General features: G+C 34.3%; 16 protein-coding genes and 6 non-coding genes; 10 read left to right on the forward strand and 12 right to left on the reverse strand. All coding sequences in view use genetic code 11, as the record gives it.

Annotated features, from left to right (window-relative positions):
* psaA (photosystem I P700 chlorophyll a apoprotein A1) overlaps nucleotides 1-552 on the reverse strand; it is a 2,253-nt gene extending 1,701 nt beyond the window's left edge. Inside the window, exon 1 of the mRNA in view lies at nucleotides 1-552. This exon is cut by the window's left edge and continues 1,701 nt beyond it. Coding sequence (NP_054933.1) covers nucleotides 1-552 — 552 coding nt within the window.
* A 595-nt stretch (nucleotides 553-1,147) lies between these two features.
* ycf3 (photosystem I assembly protein Ycf3) lies at nucleotides 1,148-3,182 on the reverse strand. One transcript has 3 exons: nucleotides 3,068-3,182; nucleotides 2,060-2,289; nucleotides 1,148-1,300 (listed from the first exon to the last, which is right to left on the reverse strand). Exons 1-3 carry the CDS (start codon nucleotides 3,180-3,182, stop codon nucleotides 1,148-1,150), a joined length of 498 nt encoding a protein of 165 aa, NP_054934.1.
* Nucleotides 2,595-2,663, reverse strand: SpolCp151 (hypothetical protein). The gene has a single exon. It carries the CDS (start codon nucleotides 2,661-2,663, stop codon nucleotides 2,595-2,597), a length of 69 nt encoding a protein of 22 aa, NP_054935.1.
* Nucleotides 2,608-2,703, forward strand: SpolCp025 (hypothetical protein). Its single transcript has one exon. It carries the CDS (start codon nucleotides 2,608-2,610, stop codon nucleotides 2,701-2,703), a length of 96 nt encoding a protein of 31 aa, NP_054936.1.
* A 5-nt stretch (nucleotides 3,183-3,187) lies between the features above and the next one.
* SpolCp026 (hypothetical protein) lies at nucleotides 3,188-3,271 on the reverse strand. Its single transcript has one exon. It carries the CDS (start codon nucleotides 3,269-3,271, stop codon nucleotides 3,188-3,190), a length of 84 nt encoding a protein of 27 aa, NP_054937.1.
* A 751-nt stretch (nucleotides 3,272-4,022) lies between these two features.
* On the forward strand, nucleotides 4,023-4,110 carry tRNA-Ser (GGA). Its single transcript has one exon. It is a non-coding gene; the product is annotated as a tRNA-Ser (tRNA).
* A 364-nt stretch (nucleotides 4,111-4,474) lies between these two features.
* On the reverse strand, nucleotides 4,475-5,080 carry rps4 (ribosomal protein S4). Its single transcript has one exon. It carries the CDS (start codon nucleotides 5,078-5,080, stop codon nucleotides 4,475-4,477), a length of 606 nt encoding a protein of 201 aa, NP_054938.1.
* Nucleotides 5,081-5,502: 422 nt separating this feature from the next.
* tRNA-Thr (UGU) lies at nucleotides 5,503-5,575 on the reverse strand. Its single transcript has one exon. It is a non-coding gene; the product is annotated as a tRNA-Thr (tRNA).
* A 636-nt stretch (nucleotides 5,576-6,211) lies between these two features.
* tRNA-Leu (UAA) lies at nucleotides 6,212-6,600 on the forward strand. One transcript has 2 exons: nucleotides 6,212-6,246; nucleotides 6,551-6,600. It is a non-coding gene; the product is annotated as a tRNA-Leu (tRNA).
* A 336-nt stretch (nucleotides 6,601-6,936) lies between these two features.
* tRNA-Phe (GAA) lies at nucleotides 6,937-7,009 on the forward strand. The gene has a single exon. It is a non-coding gene; the product is annotated as a tRNA-Phe (tRNA).
* Nucleotides 7,010-7,663: 654 nt separating this feature from the next.
* On the reverse strand, nucleotides 7,664-8,140 carry ndhJ (NADH dehydrogenase subunit J). The gene has a single exon. The coding sequence runs from the start codon at nucleotides 8,138-8,140 to the stop codon at nucleotides 7,664-7,666; it is 477 nt and encodes a 158-aa protein (NP_054939.1).
* A 116-nt stretch (nucleotides 8,141-8,256) lies between these two features.
* On the reverse strand, nucleotides 8,257-8,940 carry ndhK (NADH dehydrogenase subunit K). The gene has a single exon. The coding sequence runs from the start codon at nucleotides 8,938-8,940 to the stop codon at nucleotides 8,257-8,259; it is 684 nt and encodes a 227-aa protein (NP_054940.3).
* Nucleotides 8,941-8,981: 41 nt separating this feature from the next.
* On the reverse strand, nucleotides 8,982-9,344 carry ndhC (NADH dehydrogenase subunit 3). Its single transcript has one exon. The coding sequence runs from the start codon at nucleotides 9,342-9,344 to the stop codon at nucleotides 8,982-8,984; it is 363 nt and encodes a 120-aa protein (NP_054941.1).
* A 666-nt stretch (nucleotides 9,345-10,010) lies between these two features.
* Nucleotides 10,011-10,679, reverse strand: tRNA-Val (UAC). One transcript has 2 exons: nucleotides 10,641-10,679; nucleotides 10,011-10,045 (listed from the first exon to the last, which is right to left on the reverse strand). It is a non-coding gene; the product is annotated as a tRNA-Val (tRNA).
* Nucleotides 10,680-10,858: 179 nt separating this feature from the next.
* On the forward strand, nucleotides 10,859-10,931 carry tRNA-Met (CAU). Its single transcript has one exon. It is a non-coding gene; the product is annotated as a tRNA-Met (tRNA).
* Nucleotides 10,932-11,141: 210 nt separating this feature from the next.
* Nucleotides 11,142-11,546, reverse strand: atpE (ATP synthase CF1 epsilon subunit). The gene has a single exon. The coding sequence runs from the start codon at nucleotides 11,544-11,546 to the stop codon at nucleotides 11,142-11,144; it is 405 nt and encodes a 134-aa protein (NP_054942.1).
* atpB (ATP synthase CF1 beta subunit) lies at nucleotides 11,543-13,039 on the reverse strand. Its single transcript has one exon. It carries the CDS (start codon nucleotides 13,037-13,039, stop codon nucleotides 11,543-11,545), a length of 1,497 nt encoding a protein of 498 aa, NP_054943.1.
* Nucleotides 13,040-13,824: 785 nt separating this feature from the next.
* rbcL (ribulose-1,5-bisphosphate carboxylase/oxygenase large subunit) lies at nucleotides 13,825-15,252 on the forward strand. The gene has a single exon. It carries the CDS (start codon nucleotides 13,825-13,827, stop codon nucleotides 15,250-15,252), a length of 1,428 nt encoding a protein of 475 aa, NP_054944.1.
* Nucleotides 15,253-15,907: 655 nt separating this feature from the next.
* accD (acetyl-CoA carboxylase beta subunit) lies at nucleotides 15,908-17,476 on the forward strand. The gene has a single exon. It carries the CDS (start codon nucleotides 15,908-15,910, stop codon nucleotides 17,474-17,476), a length of 1,569 nt encoding a protein of 522 aa, NP_054945.1.
* A 619-nt stretch (nucleotides 17,477-18,095) lies between these two features.
* psaI (photosystem I subunit VIII) lies at nucleotides 18,096-18,197 on the forward strand. Its single transcript has one exon. It carries the CDS (start codon nucleotides 18,096-18,098, stop codon nucleotides 18,195-18,197), a length of 102 nt encoding a protein of 33 aa, NP_054946.1.
* Nucleotides 18,198-18,552: 355 nt separating this feature from the next.
* On the forward strand, nucleotides 18,553-19,107 carry ycf4 (photosystem I assembly protein Ycf4). Its single transcript has one exon. It carries the CDS (start codon nucleotides 18,553-18,555, stop codon nucleotides 19,105-19,107), a length of 555 nt encoding a protein of 184 aa, NP_054947.1.
* A 566-nt stretch (nucleotides 19,108-19,673) lies between these two features.
* On the forward strand, nucleotides 19,674-20,375 carry cemA (envelope membrane protein). The gene has a single exon. The coding sequence runs from the start codon at nucleotides 19,674-19,676 to the stop codon at nucleotides 20,373-20,375; it is 702 nt and encodes a 233-aa protein (NP_054948.1).
* The last annotated feature ends 198 nt before the right edge of the window (nucleotides 20,376-20,573 follow it).

Here is a 20,573-nt window from a genome sequence, read left to right on the forward strand (position 1 = left end):
TTTTGGAGCCGCTTTGTGATAATGGAACCAACCAGCAAAAAGCATTAATGCTGCAAAGACCAATGCACCAATTGCGGTACAATAAAGTTGTAATTCACTAGTTATTCCAGATGCTCGCCAAATTTGAAAAAACCCAGAGGTTATTTGTATTCCTCGGAAACCTCCCCCTACATCACCATTCAATATTTCTTGACCCACTATCGGCCAAACTACTTGGGCACTAGGTCCAATGTGAGTAGGATCGCTTAGCCATGCTTCATAATTGGAAAAACGGGCACCGTGGAAATACATACCACTCAGCCAAAGAAAGATGATGGAGAGTTGACCGAAATGGGCACTAAAAATTTTTCGGGAGATCTCCTCCAAATCGCTGGTATGGCTATCGAAATCGTGAGCATCAGCATGTAGGTTCCAGATCCATGTAGTAGTTTCAGGGCCCTTAGCTATTGTTCTTGAAAAATGACCAGGTTTGGCCCATGCCTCAAACGAAGTTTTTACGGGATCCCTATCTACCAAAATTTTTACTTCTGGTTCCGGCGAACGAATAATCATTGAGTCCTCCTCTTTCCGGACAAGACATACAAAGAGACCTGCCAACATTCAAATAATTGGTGAACCTCGGAGAGATATTTAAAATTTATTTCTTTCACTTCTATCTCCCATCTCTCTATTTTTTTTTTAGTTATTTACTAGAGCAATTATGATCTGGAAGTCGATCCAGGGCAAGTGTTCGGATCTATTATGACATAGACGTGTGGCGCTCAACGGACCTTTTTTTTTATTCAAAGCCCTTTTTAGGTTTTTTTAATATAAAAATGATTTTTTTGTGCAACTTAGATTTAGTATTTTAGAATAATGAATAATATTTCTATCTATAAATATAGAAATATTATTCATTATTCTAAAATATTTTTTTTTATTTAAAATAGTAATTTATTTATTTGTATTAATAGCTAATAGACGAAAAGAAATAAATCTATTCTGTATTCTAGCTCTGTATTCTTTATCCCTACGAAATACCAGACAAACCAGAATGATCTGAAAACCGATAGAAAGAAATTCTTTAATTGGTTCTTTCTCGAAGAATGATTCCATTTTATTTGACTAATAGACCAAAAAGAATTCTAAAAAATAACAATTTTTTCTTTTATTCGAAACGCCCCGTGATCTTCAACCAATTATGCGCTTCAATATAATTCCCAGGAGTAAGCGTTAGAGCCTGTTTCCAATACTCAGCGGCTTGATCGAACCAAGCCTCCGCAATTTCAGAATCTCCCTGTCGAATGGCTTGTTCTCCCCGGTCGGAATAGGAATAAGGTCAATTCCTTCCCTTAGAACCGTACTTGAGAGTTTCCTACCTCATACGGTCCGCAGTCAATTCTTTATGGTGTCCTATTAAACCGAATGCGATTTCTTTTTGTTCATAGATTTCTGATTTCTATTCTACTGTTCGGAGGAACCAAAAGAGGTTAATCAGATGAGTTTCAAACTTTCATTTTGATTTAATTAAAAATCAGTTTCAGTTTTATCTTTTCTCCCACCTGCAGAAGAAGAAGCCCAAGTATTTACGCCTATCCTTCATATTTTCCGCAAGGTAACTATCTCGGTTTCATATCGAGATTTATATAGAATCTTTGAAAAAGGCTTTCCTTCATAAGTAAGAAAGAAAAGACTTACTATCTTTGGGATTTGATCCTACACCGCCGCTCAATACCTTAGTCTTAGTGGATCAACTCTATTACATAAGTCAATTCCTTACTTTTTTCTATCTTATATATAGACATAAGTAAGCAGTTCTTTATCTTAATGTATTGGCCCAAAACCCCATTAATTGATCTTTACGGTGCTTCCTCTCTATCAATTAGATCTTTTTTTTATCCATAGACATAGAAAAAAGTATCTAGGCATATTTTGACTTCTATTAATATGAAGTTTATTTCTTTGCTACAGCTCAAGGAAATCGTCGTTTTGGACGATGCATTTGTAACGAGCCTTTTTTTTTAGTATTTACTAGAAGATTTTGTCTTCCTTTTTCTTTCTATAGTGGAGATAGCCGCACGTAATGACAGATCACTGCCATATTATTAAAAGCTTGTGGTAAGAATGGGTTTCGTTCTAGTGCCCTAAAATAATATTCTAAAGCTTTCGTATGTTCTCCATTACTTGTGTGAATAAGGCCTATATTATAGAGTATATAACTTCGATCGTAGGGATCGATTTCTAGTCGCATAGCTTCATAATAATTCTGTAAAGCTTCCGCATAATTTCCTTCAGATTGAGCTGACATCCGTTACGGTCGTTATTCGATTCAAAGAATCTCCGTTCCAGAACCGTACGTGAAATTTTCACCTCATACGGCTCCTCCCTTAAATATACATAATGAGAATTAAAAATACATGTAATGTAATAATCAAAAAGGGTTAAAACATTCTCATTATGAACTGAGCGGGGCTAGTGTTTTTACAAAAAATCTCTAGCCAACCTTCTTGCGCAAGAGCTTTTACTAGAATCAAGTGTCTTGATACTAAATAGAAAGGATAACTCAAACAATTCCTTTGTCCTCAACGCCTCCTAATTTCCAGGAAATAGGCACTTCAACAGTCTTCGATGGTTATACGGGTATCCAAAGTACGAACGAGATGGATGTTTGTTGTCCCAACCATTCTTGTTAGTCCCAACCCAGATACGAAAGGGAGTAGGTAAGTAATTTTTAACAAAGCTTTCGTGTTGTCGATTGCTAGGTGTAGTGCTTTTTCCCCTATGCCGCCTATTGGTACTATATTACATTACTAGGAAGTAGAATTGACCTGTAATACAAAACACAAAGGTGTAACCTTTCGTTCAATACTAAAATCTATAACTGAAGCATAGTATCTGAGGTTGCATCAATCGGGGATACACGACAGAAGGAATTGTTCTATTTCTAAACTTCACCTTCAACAAGCGTAGGTTTATTTCTATCATATGGAATAAGAATATTTGTTCTTTCTATCCCGAAGCGTGTGCTTTCCTCATAAGACTAGGAGCGGTAAAAGGAAACTAAATAATAAAGAAAATCAAATCACACCATCTCTGTAATAAGTAAATGCCTCTTTTTCTCCTGAAGTTGTCGGAATTATTTGTAATAAGATATTGGCCACAACTGAAAAGGTCTTATCAATAAAATTCCCATTTCTAGACATAGGTATCAATCCATTCTAAAATTCTTTTCATTACCCCTTGTGGGAAAACGATTACACAAACAAAGAATTTGTACAGTACGAAATAACATAAAAACAGATTCTTTTCCAAACAAAAAATGTAAATAAAGATACAAATTTTTGACTACTTATACTTCTATTTATTCCAATTATTCCAAATACCCAACAAATTCCTACTTTTTCAAAAATCAATAAGAAATAGTTGAATCCCATTCGAATTCATACAAATAAAATGGAGTACTATAAGAGCTATTCCGATTTCATCGAAGCGGAAGAATCAAGGAATTTTTCGATCAGATCCAAAAAAAGTTTTGAGTGAATTATGATCTAAAGGCGAAAGGAAAGAGAATCTAATAATAATTCGATGATGGAAATAGAATAACTGTGAAATTGAAAGGATTTGTTGGTGAGCACTTTAAAACTAGACAGGAATTTTATGGAATTGTAGTCTAAATCAAAATCGAACCATGATCAAAGAGGATCCATTAATTATCGATTCTATAATCTAAAAAACATAAACCCATCAATCCGTTGATTCATTTCAATTAATTGATCGAATCCGGTATACATGGAAATATCGGATATAGAAAAATTAAAGGATAGGAGCATCATCTTCGCAAATATGAATCCATATATATCCTTTCACAAGGAAAACTTGTTTTTTATTTTAATTAAATCCTACGAGGAAATATTTTTTAGAAAAAATACCTTATTACTATTCGTTATATTATTAGTTATAGCGTTAGTCCTAGTCATACTTAAAAATATAAACTATAAGAATGGCTCGCTATTTCTTCGGTTTCTGAGTCATAATCATTGTGTAGGAGAGATGGCCGAGTGGTTGAAGGTGTAGCATTGGAACTGCTATGTAGGCTTTTGTTTACCGAGGGTTCGAATCCCTCTCTTTCCGTACTTTACTTTCACCTAATTGAATTCGCCAACATTTCGAACTGTAACAAATCAAACAACAAGAAATACTTTAGAACATAAGAGTTAGATCCTTCTTTTTTTTTTATGTATATTTCTTCTATTTCGCATTGTTACGATACCTAAAATACTGGAAATAAAAGAATAGACAAGGAAGGAGTGAAAATCTTTCTGCCAATCTAGGATACATGAATAGGAAAAACCCGGGATGGGATAGAATATATAAGTGGGAGAAAATCTGGGTCAAACCCCTGACTTTGACCCTTAAGTCATTTTATTTTACTTTGGAAAAATAAAGGGGCCAAATTGTACGAAACCGTAACCTTTGCTCTCTATTTTATTTAGGGCTACGTCTGACGAGAATAATATTCTACCACTAGTAATTCATTTATTTTTAAACCGACCCACTTACTATCTATTATTTGATTAACTAATCCTTTATATGGGAATGGGTTAAGAGTCAAATGTTTGGGTAATTCCTCGCGGGGGGATAAATCAAGAGAATTTTGAATTAGAGCTATGGATTTTTGTTCATCCCTCGCCATAATAGTATCTTGGGGTTTGCAACGATAACTTGGTATATCTACTATGCGGCCGTTAACTAAAATATGTCTATGGTTAACTAATTGGCGGGCTCCAGGAATAGTCGGAGCCATGCCCAATCGAAAAAGGATATTATCCAAACGCATTTCAAGTAATTGTAGTAAAACCTGACCTGTTGACCCTTTGGCTTTTCTGGCGATACGAACGTATTTAAGTAATTGTCGTTCTGTAATACCATAATGAAAACGCAATTTTTGTTTTTCTTCTAGACGAATACGATATTGAGATCTTTTCCCGGAACGTGATTGGTTTCTAAGATCACTTCCGGCTCTAGGCCTTTTATTAGTTAGTCCAGGTAAAGCTCCTAGACGGCGTATTTTTTTGAAACGAGGCCCTCGGTAACGCGACATAAAGACTCCTTTCTTTATTTATTTTCTTTATTTCTATTTATATATATATATATTCCATTTTACAAAAAACCCTAAATTAAAACTGAACTAAATGATAAATGAAACGAAATCCCCTGAAATGTTGGATTTGGAAGTGTTGGATTCCAATGAAATGGATTGTATATACATTAATATACAAACCTTTTTATATATTATATATTTTGTATTACAATATGTAAGTAAAAAAAAAAGGAAAAGAAAGAGTTTTTCCGGATTTGATCTGCCGAGATTGAACCCTTTGCTTTTCCTTTTCTTCCTAGTTGTAAGTTGCTACGACATAATAGATTGTTTTAAAGAAGGGAAAAGCACCCTTATTATTTTCTTTGGTCTTCGATTTCAAATAAGATAAAAATATATCTAAAGAACAAAGAAAAATAGAAAAAAGCCGGCTATCGGACTCGAACCGATGACCATCGCATTACAAATGCGATGCTCTAACCTCTGAGCTAAGCGGGCTCCCAGAAATTATACATGCACTGACACTATATTTTAGTTTTAGGCTTATTCATTTTTATTCTTTATATATATGAATTTCAAATAAATATTTGAAATCAAATAACAAATGAATAGAAATATTTAATTTAGTTTATTTATCTCTATGTATATTCTATACATTATAAAATATTTTTCGTCTAGAACAATTCGATTTAGAAATTATATATTCTCTTTTTTGTAGAGCTATGAATTTTCAAATTCATTTAAAATAGAAATAAAAAAATTAGAATTGAGAAAGATGAACTCCGGATTATATTAACATAATAAGATATTCTTCTGCTTGCATTCGTAGATGATGATAACAAAAAAAGAATCGACCGTTTGAGTATTAAAAATTGCACGGGAAAATGAACGGGACGGAGGATATATATGGTATATATCCCTCTATATTGAATTGTAGCTACAGAAATGATAGAATCAGGTCTGATTAGACAAAATCAAATCTGATATAAATGCAAGAAGATAGACAAAAAATGAAAAAGGAGGAAGCATTTTTCGGTATAGTAAGCCATATTAAATCGAATTAATTCGAGGGTTCCGTCAGAAATGAAAGAATAAAAGGGAAGGACATGACACGGAGATCTTAATAAAAAAAAAGGGGATATGGCGAAATCGGTAGACGCTACGGACTTAATTGGCTTGAGCCTTAGTATGGAGACCTACTAAGTGAAAACTTTCAAATTCAGAGAAACCCTGGAATTAATAAAAATGGGCAATCCTGAGCCAACTCCTTTTTTCAAAAGCAAGAATAAAAAAAAAGGATAGGTGCAGAGACTCAAAGGAAGCTGTTCTAACAAATATTCATTCACCAAATAATTCACTCCATAGTCTGATAGATCTTTGGGAGGAACTTAATTAATATTAATCGGACGAGAATAAAGATAGAGTCCTGTTCTACATGTCAATACTGACAACAATGAAATTTATAGTAAGAGGAAAATCCGTCGACTTTAAAAATCGTGAGGGTTCAAGTCCCTCTATCCCCAAAAGAGTTTTTTACTTCCTAATTACTTCTCTTTTTTTTCATTAACGGGTTGAAGGCGGTTATATCCCTAATTTTCTCTTTTCACAAGTCTTGTGATATATATGATAAACATACAAATAAATATTTTTGAATAAGGAGTACTCAGTTTAGTGATTCACAATTCATATTATTACTTGTACTAAAACTTAAATAAAATTATAGACAAATTTGGAAAACTCAAGGGATTCCGGTACGCATATAATACTTTGTAATACTTTTCATCCGTTTAATTGACATAAACCCGAGTTATCGAGTAAAATGAAATGAGAAGATGATGCGCCCGAAAGGTGAATGAATGGTCGGGATAGCTCAGCTGGTAGAGCAGAGGACTGAAAATCCTCGTGTCACCAGTTCAAATCTGGTTCCTGGCACATGTTTTTTTGATGGATTGATATACATATTATATTCATTAATAGTTGAGATCATGACACATACATAAGGTCTTTCGCTAGTTATCATGCGATATGATAGACCCCATCTATCTATAAAATAGATGGGTAGAATGTTTATAAAAAAAAAAGAAATAATTTGATTATGGTTTCTTTTTATTTTATATTTGTTCATATTGTGTTTACTCTCAGGCAAAATAATATTTTCATACATATTCAAACAAAATATGCCAAAAGTTTAAATTAGGCAGTTGAAACACTCAAACAAAAGTCTCGAAGAATTAAAGGATGAAATAGAGATAAGATTTATCTCAGATAGAGTGCAAATAGAATCAGATTCTCTTTGATATCTATTTCTTCATTTCCTAATACATTATATGACTTTCTGGAACCCGTCTAAGTCTAATTAAGTAATTGATGGATATGCGGTACAAAGTTCATAATATAGAACTTTTTAGTTCATTCTATCGGTTATTAGCTCATCCAAAAGACAACTTTTTAGAATCTCAATGAATTTTTTATCTATCCATAATAGAATACCGGCGGGACATCAATTATTCTGTTTGATCTAGAGCAGAACATATAAAAAGTCTTTAAATATCTGATATCATAGAAGTGAAAAGAAGTTTCTTATCATCAATAAGCATCTTGTATTTCATAAAAATTCGGGACAATATAATCCTTACGTAAGGGCCATCCTATCCAACTTTCGGGCATTAAAATACGTTTCAGGCGTGGATGATTATCATAAGAGATTCCAAACATATCATAAGATTCCCGTTCTTGAAAATCCGCGCTTTTCCAAACCCAGAAAACGGATGGAATTCTAGGATTCCGCCTTGGAGCAAATACTTTTATGCATACCTCTTCCGGTTGATCCACGCCGTACTCTATTCTCGTAAGATGATACACACTAGCTAACAGCCCGCCCGGTGCTACATCATAAGCACATTGAGAACGTAAATAATTGTAACCATATACATATAAAATAACAGCAATGGAATGCCAATCTTCGGGCTTTATTTGTAAAGTCTCTATTCCTTGGTAATCAAAACCCAAGGATCTATGAACTAACCCGTGTTTGACTAGCCAAGCAGACAAACGACCCTGCATTTTGTTTATATCTCCTTCCCTTGTTTATTTGTATAAATATTTTATATTTACTTTACGATATGATGAAATTTATGAAAATTGACCTGCTGCTTACAAGTCCAAAAAAAGAATCCTGTTTAATTCACTAATTCGCGGGAAGATGCTGCGTTTTTGTATTTGAAAAATGTTTCAGGAGGAATCTCTGAAGTCGATGGAGATTTATATTTATATAATAATGCTTGATCATAATTTCCGGTATGAATACTCCGCCCAACACGAAACTTGTGATTGATAGTAAAACATCGATTCTTCGGTTGAGACTTAATTCTATCTTCATAGATTTCCCGAGATATTTTCTTACGAAGTTTTGTTATAGCATCTATAACTGCTTCGGGTTTAGGTGGGCAGCCCGGCAAATAGACATCCACGGGAATTAATTTATCAACTCCTCGAACAGTACTATAAGAATCGGTACTGAACATCCCCCCTGTAATTGTACATGCTCCCATAGCAATAACATATTTTGGTTCAGGCATTTGCTCATATAATCTCAATAAGGAAGGCGCCATTTTCATTGTTACGGTACCGGCTGTTAAAATTAGGTCCGCTTGTCTAGGGCTCGCTCTTGGTACGAGTCCATAACGATCAAAGTCAAATCGTGAGCCTATTAATGAAGCAAATTCAATGAAGCAACAGCTGGTACCGTAGAGAAGCGGCCATAAACTTGAGAGTCTTGACCAATTTGAAAGATCGTTTGATGTAGTTGAAATAACAGAATTTTGGGCTATTTGATCAAGCAGTGGAAACTCAATGGAATTCATAACTGTTTCAATCTTCTTTTTTTTGTCGGAATCTTCGGGAATTAAGACCATTCCAATGCTCCTTTTCGCCATGCATAAACTAAACCAACAATTAGGATAAGCACGAAAATTAAAGCTTCTATAAATACGGATACACCCAATATATCGAAACTCATTGCCCATGGATAAAGAAAAACCGTTTCAACATCAAAAACAACAAAAACTAGAGCAAACATATAATAACGGATTCGAAATTGTAACCAAGCATCCCCCATAGGTTCTATACCCGATTCGTAACTAGAAAGTTTCTCGGGTCCTTTGCTAATCGGTGCTAAAATTCCGGAAAATAGAAATGCTAAAATAGGAATAACACTTGATATTATTAAAAATGCCCAGAAAATATCATATTCATAAAGTAGAAACATAGACGGACTCCTTATGAATGTGGAAAATATGTCGAATTAGTTGATTCGAATTGTCAAGTTATCCATAACTCTTTAGTCAAAACAACAATTAAGTTTGAGTGAACTACCTAAACCGAGTTTCGTTTGTTTACTGCGGGATGTGGCTCGTTTCAAGAGTGATTTACTGAACTCTTATTTCCTTTTTTTTATATTCCATTTTTAATTATATAGAAATATATAAATTATTTCTTGTTCTTATCTTATACATATACAAAGAAAACTTTCTCACTTTCACCTCTATTTTTTCTAACTAAACAAATAAAAGAATTCCAAATTGAATTCTCATTTTTTTTTCTTCGAAGAGAGAATTCACGCGTAAGATTAAGATAATGTTTAAGAATTTCAATTTCAGAATTGGACTCTTGTTGGTATAGTTTATTTAATTCGAATTCGGACAGAGTCGTTTCTTTTGCTTGTATAAGGAAAAAAACGACTACTTGTTTTACACTTTCATAGGTTAGGTTAGGTATAGGAATTTGAAAAGTCTCTTTGACAATATTAATATATATTTATTTTGAAAAGAGCCAACTGATCGTTTCTAAACAATAACCGAATGAAATATACAAATTTATTAAACTATTTAGTTTAATAAATTATATATATTCATTCGATAGTAGATAAATTTACTAGGGCTATACGGACTCGAACCGTAGACTTTCTCGGTAAAACAGATCAAACTTTTTATTCTCAAAATGATTTGAACTGTTTCAAAGACCCAACATGCATTTTTTTTTGCATTGGGCTCTTTCATTAATTGATATAAATATCAGCTAGTCCACCATATTTTTTCTTGATAGAAAGAAAATGGTTCCATGTGCTCCGATTCATTTTCATTATTTATTTGAACTTTGATTCAAAAGCACTACCAAAGTGTTTCAAAGAAGAGTTATCTTGACGTAGGTCTGCTTTTGGCCTAAATTCAATTTAAAATTAAATGGAGTCTCTATCGTTCTGCTTAAAGAATCCAATATGAAACTTCATACACCTTAAAGTTCATAGGACGAAAAGAGATTTTTGAGGCCCTTATACTCATTATGCCTAGCATTGAATAGGCTGGGTATTCACCCTATCAATATCTCAAATCAATAATGGGTTCTATTTGGTAACTAAATGGACATTTGAATCAGACCGAACTAGAACTAATTGTCAGGCTATTGTTCTCTTCTTTCCTAAAAGGTATAGAGTAAGACATGGATTTATCAAAACGATAAATTCTTTTGATTGTATGATGGACTCCCCTGAAAAACATTGGCGCACGTGTAAACGAGGTGCTCTACCTAACTGAGCTATAGCCCTTGTGTTTATGCTACATATTTTAGTATGTAGATAATTTCTTGTCAAGATAATTATTCCACGATCCACCATCATAGCTCTTTGATCTGTTTGATTTATATTGCTTATATATAATATTTGATTTATAATCAATCTATGGGATGGTTATATTTAGTCCTCTTTGTAATTTGTAATGATAAAAGACCTACTTAACTCAGCGGTTAGAGTATTGCTTTCATACGGCGGGAGTCATTGGTTCAAATCCAATAGTAGGTAAAACTTATTAGATACCCTCGACTCTGGCATCTAATAAGTTTTTCTACTCACCCTTGGATTATTAAGGCTGTTAAATTAATTATCTTTTTATTTATTTGATTCAATCAACAAAATAAAAAGATAATTAATATCTTCTAGAATATAGATTCTAAGGGGTCTATAAACGGAACTTCTTCTGGTTATGATTATTCGGACGCGCGCACCGACTGGTTACGAAGAAATCGTATTGCTAGCCTCGACTCGTGTCCTAGCTCGTCTGAGAGCTAAATTTGCTTCAATTTTTTGTCTCTTTCCTTCCGCTTTCCTCAAGTTAGCTTCTGCTATTTCAAGAGTTTGTTGGGCTTCTTGGGGATCAATGTCACTACCCCTCTCAGCATCATTTACTAAAATAGTAATCTCATTATTGCCTATTCTAGCAAAACCGCCCATCAGAGCCAATGTTAACCATTGGTCGTTAAGGCGTATTCTTAAAATTCCTATATCTACCGCTGTGGCAGTAGGGGCATGGTTTGGTAATACGCCAATTTGGCCACTATTAGTAGATAAAATGATTTCTTTTACTTCTGAATTCCAAATACTTCGATTCGGAGTCAGTACACAAAGATTTAAGGTCATTTCTTTAATTTGCTCTCCATTTCTAAGTTCATAGCTTTCGCGGTAGCTTCGTCGATGTTACCTACCAAATAAAAAGCCTGTTCAGGAAGACTGTCTAATTCTCCGGAAAGGATCAATTGAAACCCTCTAATTGTTTCTGCTAGACCAACATATTTTCCTGGAGAGCCTGTAAATACTTCTGCTACGAAAAAGGGTTGTGATAAGAAACGCTCAATTTTTCGTGCTCTTGCTACAGTTAAACGATCTTCTTCGGATAATTCGTCCAAACCAAGGATAGCTATAATGTCCTGAAGTTCTTTGTAACGTTGTAAGGTTTCCTTAACTCTTTGCGCAATTTCATAATGTTCCTCGCCAACGATCCTAGGTTGGAGCATAGTTGACGTTGAATCTAGCGGATCTACTGCTGGATAGATCCCTTTGGCGGCCAATCCTCTTGATAGTACGGTAGTAGCATCTAAATGTGCAAATGTCGTAGCAGGAGCGGGATCGGTCAAATCGTCCGCAGGTACATAAACTGCTTGAATCGAAGTTATGGACCCTTCTTTTGTAGAAGTAATTCTTTCCTGTAACGAGCCCATTTCGGTACTAAGAGTAGGTTGATAACCCACAGCGGAAGGCATTCGACCCAATAAGGCAGATACTTCAGATCCTGCTTGGACGAAACGGAAGATATTGTCAATAAATAGAAGTACGTCTTGTTCATTAACATCTCGGAAATATTCCGCCATAGTTAGGGCAGTCAACCCAACTCTCATACGCGCTCCTGGCGGTTCATTCATTTGCCCATAAACTAAAGCCACCTTTGATTCTGCGATATTTTGTTCATTGATAACTCCGGATTCTTTCATTTCCATGTAAAGATCATTTCCTTCACGAGTACGTTCACCTACTCCGCCAAATACGGATACGCCCCCATGAGCTTTGGCAATATTGTTAATCAATTCCATAATGAGTACTGTTTTACCCACTCCCGCTCCCCCAAATAGTCCGATTTTTCCTCCACGGCGATAAGGGGCTAAAAGATCTACCACTTTAATTCCTGTTTCAAAAATAGATAATTTTGTATCTAACTGTGTAAAGGCGGGCGCCGATCTATGAATAGGAGATGTTGTGCGTGTATCTACTGGACCTAAATTATCAACAGGCTCCCCAAGCACGTTAAAAATTCGTCCAAGAGTCGCTCCACCGACTGGAACGCTTAAAGGAGCTCCTGTGTCGATAACTTCCATTCCTCGCGTTAGACCATCTGTAGCACTCATAGCTACAGCTCTAACTCTATTATTTCCTAATAATTGTTGTACTTCACAAGTCACATTCATTGGTTGACCAGCAGTATCTCGACCTTTAACTATTAGAGCGTTGTAAATATTGGGCATCTTGCCTGGAGGAAAGGCTACGTCCAGTACCGGACCAATAATTTGAGCGATACGCCCCAGGTTTTTTTTTTCAAGTGTGGAAACCCCAGGATCAGAAGTAGTAGGATTGATTCTCATAATATATAGTAAAGTATGTCGAAATTTTTTGCAAAAATGAAAATTATCGAATCCAAAATAAAAAAAATGTCCGATAGCAAGCTGATCGATTAATTAAATAAGAAATAGGGGTTAGCAATAAATTTTGTTGGTACCAGCAAAAAAAAGGACTCCAATTCAATTGTTTACTTTTTGGAATTGAATTATTCTATTTCTATTCAATTTGAAATTGCAATCCGCCTATTTTCAAAATATCAAACGGATGACCAAAAATCCCGAGAAAGTCTTTTATTTGCCTATCATTATAGACACTCCTTTCTAGATTATCTATGGAAATCGAACCCGAACTCTAAAACTATATTTTTTTATGATTCATTATTTCTATCGTACTGGGACTTAGTTTCGATTTAGTATATAGATTTATGAGTAGCCTATTCTTTTATCCTTTCATGAGAGAATTCTGCATATTTTCACATCTAGGATATACATATACAACATATACCACTGTCAAGAGTAAATTTCGAATTATTTAGTTCTTTCGGTTCAAATGGGGGTACGAAAGTAGAAACTTGAAAACCAACGGTTACGGTTGGGTTGCGCCATATATATGAAAGAGTATACAATAATGATGTATTTGGCGAATCAAATACATGGTCTATTAACGAACCATTTTGATTAGTTGATAATATTAATTGAGAATTTGATGAAAGATTGCTATAAAAGGTTTCATTAAGGCCTAATTTATGTCGAGTAGACCTTGTTGCTTTGTTGTAAAAATTAAAATTTGAAGTTGTAGGGAGGGACTTATGTCACCACAAACAGAGACTAAAGCAAGTGTTGGATTTAAAGCTGGTGTTAAAGATTACAAATTGACTTATTATACTCCTGAGTATGAAACCCTAGATACTGATATCTTGGCAGCATTCCGAGTAAGTCCTCAACCTGGAGTTCCACCCGAAGAAGCAGGGGCTGCAGTAGCTGCTGAATCTTCTACTGGTACATGGACAACTGTATGGACCGACGGACTTACCAACCTTGATCGTTACAAAGGACGATGCTACCACATCGAGCCCGTTGCTGGAGAAGAAAATCAATATATTTGTTATGTAGCGTATCCTTTAGACCTTTTTGAAGAAGGTTCTGTTACTAACATGTTTACTTCCATTGTGGGTAACGTATTTGGGTTCAAAGCCTTGCGTGCTCTACGTTTGGAAGATTTGCGAATCCCTGTTGCTTATGTAAAAACTTTCCAAGGCCCGCCTCACGGTATCCAAGTTGAGAGAGATAAATTGAACAAGTATGGTCGTCCCCTATTGGGATGCACCATTAAACCTAAATTAGGTTTATCCGCTAAAAACTATGGTCGCGCAGTTTATGAATGTCTTCGCGGTGGACTTGATTTTACCAAAGATGATGAAAACGTGAACTCCCAGCCGTTTATGCGTTGGAGAGACCGTTTCCTATTTTGTGCCGAAGCTCTTTATAAAGCACAAGCCGAAACAGGCGAAATCAAAGGGCATTACTTGAATGCTACCGCGGGTACATGCGAAGATATGATGAAAAGGGCTGTATTTGCCAGAGAATTGGGCGTTCCTATTGTAATGCATGACTACTTAACAGGGGGATTCACTGCAAATACTACCTTGTCTCATTATTGCCGAGATAATGGTCTACTTCTTCACATCCACCGTGCAATGCACGCAGTTATTGATAGGCAGAAGAATCATGGTATGCACTTCCGTGTACTAGCGAAAGCGTTACGTCTATCTGGTGGAGATCATATTCACTCTGGTACCGTAGTAGGTAAGCTTGAAGGAGAAAGAGATATTACTTTAGGCTTTGTTGATTTACTACGTGATGATTATACTGAAAAAGACCGAAGTCGCGGTATTTATTTCACTCAATCTTGGGTTTCCACACCAGGTGTTCTGCCTGTTGCTTCAGGCGGTATTCACGTTTGGCATATGCCTGCTCTAACCGAGATCTTTGGGGATGATTCTGTACTACAGTTTGGTGGAGGAACTTTAGGACACCCTTGGGGGAATGCACCAGGTGCTGTAGCAAACCGAGTAGCTCTAGAAGCATGTGTACAAGCTCGTAATGAGGGACGTGATCTTGCTCGCGAAGGTAATACAATTATTCGCGAGGCTACCAAATGGAGTCCTGAACTAGCTGCTGCTTGTGAAGTATGGAAGGAAATCAAATTTGAATTCCCAGCAATGGATACAGTCTAGGCTAAGTAATTAATGTCCGGTCTCTTAATATAATTGTAATTAAACTCGGCCCAATCTTTTACTAAAAGGATTGAGCCGAATACAATTATTGTAGATATATTGTATCTCTCTATTTCAAGAGACTTATTTAGATATACAGGCAAGATCTTAAATACAAAATTGAATACTAAACAACTCAAACTTACTATATATTGTCTTGGATCTATAATTAATCCTACGGTACGGATCCTTAGGATTGGTAGAATTGGTAGATTCTTATACATATTCCGTGGGCTCGGACTACGGCTGTGGATATCAAGTCAAGTATACGAACTCCTTCTACCCATCCTGTATATTGTCCTTTTCGTTCCATAGTAGAATAGAAACTTATTCGTTCTGAATTTAATAATAATATTAGACGAGATTCTACGAAAAAAAATTCTTCATTTTATAGAGATAGAAGATATATTTTATTTTTTTTTCTTTTGATATAAATTTGACCCGACATGGAAAACTCTGACCTTTTTTTTTATAATTTTTAATTATTGAAAAGTTCTATGATATTCATATACAACAAAGTTATACCACAGATTTTTACAAAAAAGCATTTTTTATTTCAATATAATACTTAAACTCATTTTTTGTTAATAATAATAATCTGAGTGATTGGATCTAGATGCTTATTCGGGCAGGAAATGTTCAAATTTATTTTCATCGAATGACTATTCATCAATTTTATTTTCATGCGAATAGGGGGCAAGAAAGCTCTATGAAAAAATGGTGGTTCAATTCGATGTTGTCTAAGAAAGAGTTAGAACACGGGTGTGGATTAAGTAAATCAATGGACAGTCTTGGTCCTATTGAAAATACCAGTACAAAGGAAGATCCGAGTCTAAATGATCCAGAAAAACAAATTCATAGTTCGAGAAATAGTGAAAGTTCTAGTTACAGTAATGTTAATCATTTAGTTCGTGGCATTGACATTCAGAATTTCATCTCGGATGATACTTTTTTACTTATAGATACTAAAGGGGACAGTTATTCCATATATTTTGATATTGAAAATCAAATTTTTGAGATTGACAACGATCATTCTTTTCTGAGTAAACTGCAAAGTTCTTTTTCAAATTATTGGAATTCAAGTTATCTGAACTCTAGATCTAAGAATGGCGATACTTATAATGGTCATTCGCTGTATTATACTAACGATAGTTGGAATAATCACATTAATAATTGCATTGACAGTTATCTTCATTCTCAAATCCGTAGTGACAGTTCCATCCTAAGTGGTAATGACAGTTACATTTTGAGTTACATTTTTAATGAAAGTGGAAATAGGAGTGAAAGTTTCAGTAAAAGAAGTATCACGAATGGCAGTAATTTAACTAGAAGAGAAAGTTCTCATAATCTTGATGTAACTCAAAAATATAGACATTTGTGGGTTCAATGCGAAAGTTGTTATGCATTAAATTATAAGAAATTGCTGAAGTCAAAAATGGGTATTTGTGAACAATGTGGATATCATTTGAAAATAAGTAGTTCAGATAGAATCGAACTTCTGATTGATCCCGGTACTTGGAATCCAATGGATGACGATATGGTCTCTATGGATCCTATCGGATTTCATTCGGAGGAGGAAGCTTATAAAGATCGTATTGATTCTTATCAAATAAAGACGGGTTTAACTGAAGCTGTTCAAACCGGTATAGGTCAACTAAACGGTATTCCTGTAGCAATTGGGGTTATGGATTTTCAGTTTATGGGAGGTAGTATGGGATCTGTAGTAGGGGAAAAAATAACCCGGTTGATTGAGTATGCTTCCAATAAATTCATACCCCTTATTATAGTATGTGCTTCCGGAGGGGCACGTATGCAAGAAGGAAGCTTGAGCTTAATGCAAATGGCAAAAATCTCGTCTGTTTTATATGATTATCAATCAAATAAAAAGTTATTTTATGTATCAATCCTTACATCTCCTACTACTGGTGGGGTGACAGCCAGCTTTGGTATGTTGGGGGATATCATTATTGCCGAACCTAACGCCTACATTGCATTTGCGGGTAAAAGAGTAATTGAACAAACATTGAATAAGACAGTACCTGAAGGTTCACAAGCAGCCGAATTTTTATTCCATAAGGGTTTATTTGATCCAATCGTACCGCGTAATCTTTTAAAAGGCGTTCTAAGCGAGTTATTTGAGCTGCATGCTTTTTTTCCTTTGAATCAAAATAAAGGCGAGGATTAAGATCAATTTTCTTATTTGTGTCAAAAAGTCTTTGTTTTTATTGGAATCTAAAGTAAAAACCAGAAGAAGAAGAATGGGGTTTTTTGTTGGCAACATCTTAAGTTTGTAATAAAAAAAGACTTCAAAAAAAATGTGAATAATTAGAAATTATTTTTTATATTTCCGATTCCTAATTAGGAAAACTCGATCAACAAGATAAAAGAACGACTTGTTCTTTTTCCTTCTGTGAAAATTAGTGAAATAAAAAATTTTTATGTTTCCTTATTACACTTACATATGGATAGAATTAAAAAAGAACTTTTTGTTTGGTCTGGGAATTTTTATTTAAAATATATTTTGGATCAGACTCTAACAACTCTTTTGGAAATTTCTAATAAACCTTATATTTTCTTGAATTAGTAGAAGCAAAAGGACGAAAAAAAAAAACAGAAAGGAAAGTCAATTATCATATATTATACGTAGAAATCCAATTTCTTTTTTAGTTCTACATTTCTTGTACTTATTATATATACTTTCTTATAGAATTCTAATTAATTAATTAATATAATAACAACAAAAAAATATAACAAACAGGTACAATTACAATATCGTAAATTGAGGTACCCATTTTATAACAACTATGAACTTTCCCTCTATTTTTGTGCCTTTAGTAGGCCTAGTATTTCCGGCAATTGCAATGGCTTCTTTATTTCTTTATGTTCAAAAAAATAAGATTGTTTAGATTTTATGGTCCAAATTTCAAGACTTAGGCTTGAATCATAACACAGATATCAATTTAGCGGAATGGTATACCACGCGATTTCTTTCGAACATAAATGAAAGAAAGAGCCCTTAATGCTTATGTATGTGATGTATATGGAAAGATGACGACATAGGGGTAGATTTTATTATTTTGATCGAACTAAATAAAAATAGAGTTAGATATTTAAATTTATAAATAAAAGTAAAAGTGAAACACATCCGACATCAGAATAGTACTAGTTGATGAGAGTTACATCGGAAACAAGGCAGAGTAAGGAAAGTCCAATTCATTTTGGGTATTCTTTCAATTCAAATTTAATGCAACCAGATCTAGTATGAATTGGCGATCAGAACGTATATGGGTAGAATTTATAACGGGATCTCGAAAAATAAGTAATTTCTGCTGGGCCTTTATACTTTTTTTAGGTTCATCAGGATTTTTATTGGTTGGAATTTCCAGCTATCTTGGTAAGAATTTTATATCTTTATTTCCCCCCCAGCAAATTCTTTTTTTTCCACAAGGGCTGGTGATGTCTTTCTATGGGATTGCAGGCCTCTTTATTAGCGCCTACTTGTGGTGTGCAATTTCATGGAATGTAGGTAGTGGTTATGATCGATTCGATAGAAAAGAAGGAATAGTCTGTATTTTTCGTTGGGGATTCCCTGGAAAAAATCGTCGCATCTTCTTCCGATATCTTATAAAAGATATTCAGTCTATTAGAATAGAACTTAAAGAGGGTATTTATACTCGTCGTGTCCTTTATCTGGAAATCAGAGGTCAAGGAGCCATTCCTTTGACTCGTACTGATGAGAATTTGACTCCACGAGAAATGGAACAAAAAGCGGCTGAATTGGCCTATTTCTTGCGTGTACCAATTGAAGTATTTTGAAAAATGGGCTGAAATTATGAATGCTTTCTTAACTTGGCGTAAGATAAAAAATCTAGAATATTTTTTTCTACGGCATACCTTAATCTCATCAGAACGCCCACTCGGGTCAAAACAGACGTATACAGAACAACCAAAAGGGAAAACTTTTTATGCCTACAAATAATAGGTCTTTAAATGGAAATCCATTCAATTCCGTAACAAAAAAAATAGTATTTTTTTTGTCCAGTAAGTATTTGTAATTGATATATAAAATACAAATACTTAATGTAAATTTTTTATGTTATCTCTTTTTCAGTAATACTTTCTTTTGTTCGCTTTAATGATCAAATAATTGGATTTATTATAATTTATAACGATAATTATCCAAACTCTTTTGTGTTTTGCCACCCATTTTTATCATCACATTCAGGCCTTCAATTCTTTTTTTGTGCTATGATTAACTTGTGCAATTTTTTAAAATATTTTCTATTTTGGTAGAAAGTGAGTTCTTTCATCTTGAAATCGAAATAATATCACTTAATTGAAAAATGAAGTGGTTCTGCCGCGTATTCATTAACAATTTATAGATGAAAAAAAAAATGGAAAAAAAGAAAGTATTTATTCCTTTTCTATATCTTATATCTATAGTATTTTTACCCTGGTGGATCTATCTATCATTTCAAAAAAGTCTGGAATCTTGGGTTACTACTTGGTGGAATACTAAGCAATCTGAAACTTTTTTGAATGATATTCAAGAAAAAAAGCTTCTCGAAAAATTCATCGAATTAGAGGAGCTCCGCTTGTTGGACGAAATGATAAAGGAATATCCAGAAACACAGTTACAAAAACTCGGTATAGGAATCCACAATGAAACGATTCAATTGATCAAGATGCACAATGAGGATTGTATCCATATGATTTTGCACTTCTCGACAAATTTAATCTGTTTCCTTATTCTAGGCGGTTATTCCATTCTGGGAAATAAAGAACTTATTCTTCTTAATTCTTGGGTTCAGGAATTCCTATATAACTTAAGCGACACAATAAAAGCTTTTTCTATTCTTTTAGTAACCGATTTATGTATCGGATTTCATTCACCCCAGGGTTGGGAACTACTAATTGAATCTATCTACAAAGATTTTGGATTTGCCGATAACGATCAAATTATATCGAGTCTTGTTTCCACTTTTCCAGTCATTCTAGATACAATTTTGAAATATTGGATATTCCGTTCTTTAAATCGTGTATCCCCATCGCTTGTAGTGATTTATCATTCAATGAATGACTGAAAAGAAGAAAAAGGGTATACGGATATAAATCCAATTCAAATTTCTAATTCGAATGTTTGTTGCTTTGTACATAAAAATAATCAAAACATTACAAATTGCACCCCCTCTTTACTATTTCTACCCGTCTCAGGCGGGGAGTTCCTCCGATATTCCAGTAATATTTTTTTATTAAATTCAGTTTTCAGTTAAAGTAAATAG

This window comes from Spinacia oleracea, plastid, assembly GCF_020520425.1.
Source record: "Spinacia oleracea plastid, complete genome".
Classification (NCBI taxonomy): Eukaryota; Viridiplantae; Streptophyta; class Magnoliopsida; order Caryophyllales; family Amaranthaceae; genus Spinacia; species Spinacia oleracea.